The sequence below is a fragment of the Nelumbo nucifera genome, chromosome 5 (assembly GCF_055504915.1).
Source record: "Nelumbo nucifera cultivar China Antique chromosome 5, China Antique-T2T, whole genome shotgun sequence".
Lineage (NCBI taxonomy): Eukaryota > Viridiplantae > Streptophyta > Magnoliopsida > Proteales > Nelumbonaceae > Nelumbo > Nelumbo nucifera.
This window is the reverse complement of record NC_142653.1, coordinates 19391388-19392872: the sequence shown is the minus strand read 5'-3', so window position 1 is coordinate 19392872 and position 1485 is coordinate 19391388. Positions and strand designations below refer to the sequence as shown.

The 1485-nt window shown below is 32.1% G+C and overlaps 1 protein-coding gene across 1 annotated transcript; it reads left to right on the top strand.

Moving 5' to 3' along the window:
- Positions 1-1203, top strand: LOC104595617 (protein CASPARIAN STRIP INTEGRITY FACTOR 1-like). Its single transcript, XM_010256418.3, has 3 exons — positions 1-177; positions 406-455; positions 868-1203. The coding sequence occupies exons 1-3, from the start codon at positions 99-101 to the stop codon at positions 979-981; spliced, it is 243 nt and encodes an 80-aa protein (XP_010254720.1). The 5' UTR covers positions 1-98; the 3' UTR covers positions 982-1203.
- The last annotated feature ends 282 nt before the right edge of the window (positions 1204-1485 follow it).

The window sequence follows — 1485 nt, the reverse complement described above, 5'->3', positions numbered from 1 at the left end:
CTACCAACAATTTTCAATTCAATTTCTAAGACTGTCCTTCCAGAATAAATACCATCTTCTCTTTAACTCTACCTCTCTTTGATTCCAAATCACTTAATATGGGTATCATGCTTCTCAAGAAGTTTGCTTTCCTCTTCCTCCTTGTCTCGGCATCACTTCTTTCAGTTGCATTTGCAGGTTGGTTTGTCTGAATCTCTTGCATGCACCTTAATTAGTATAGAACAAAATTCCTCCATTTCACTGATTCACTCATTGGGAGATGTTTTCTTAGTAGCATTGAATCTTTCGTTTTTCTTTTATTGGTTAAGTATATATAACTAATGAATCATATATATTATCCAAAGCTGAACCTTCTGAGGGATGTTTCTGAAACTTTTCATTTGTGCGCTGGTTTGATTGTTGCAGGTCGACAGTTAATGGGTAAACCTATTGCCGAAGTGAATGCAAGTAATAAGGTGTGCTCGACTCCAAGGAGACAAGAGCAAGATATAGCTAATTTTGATTTATATTTCTTTTTCTTGTATATAGTAACTAACATAAAAATTAATTTCTATCAAATAACACTCGGTATTAAAAACAAGAATACCTTTTTAACTTAGCTTTATACTGTAGTACTATTAAGATGAATTGCAGATACCATTTCCATCTTATTCTCATCCCACTATCATCATCCTTATCAAGTTTTGTACACCCTAAATAATTACCAACCATTCTATATCTCAGAGCAAATTAACATCAGAGAATGGAATGATCTAGAGCTCCTCCATAAATATAAATATTTGCAGAGTTTTTATATATATAAGGTTTCTATTTTCCTCTCTAGTTACATCTCTTTTTAATACAAAATTTCCTTGGTGTGCTTGATAGGAAGCAGCAGCTGACGTTCATGAGAGGATTCTTCGAGTTAACACCAGAGACTATGGCATATATGATCCTGCACCATCCCTTGTTAAGCCTCCCTTTAAATCCATACCCAACTGACTTTCATATTATAACGAAATAATAATTAAGCTTATAAATATGTTATATATATATATATATTGCATGCCTATACATATATATTACTAATAAGTAGTGAAAGTACGAGTGTGATCACACTCTTATTATAATAAGCAATTTGTATGTATGTATTGATATCTCATGGAGAATGAATGATACAATGTTGATATAATAATGAAATACATGAACTGACTTGCGTGTTCAGGAGTTTCAGATATTGCACATATATGTGTGTGTATATGTATGTTTATATATATTCATGCAGTTAACTATAAGTAGTGTTGTTTTTCCATTCACCCATCTATTTGGATAGGATTTTTGCTATTTTTTTATACCTTTCACTATAACTATCAATTAATTTTTAGGCTCTGTTCGTTTTCTGGGAACCTATTTACCCAGAAAAAAACTTGTCCAGATAAGTGTTATTATCCATGTTCTTTTGTTTAATTTATCCCGGTAAATGTATCTTGTGGGGGCAGTTTTAAC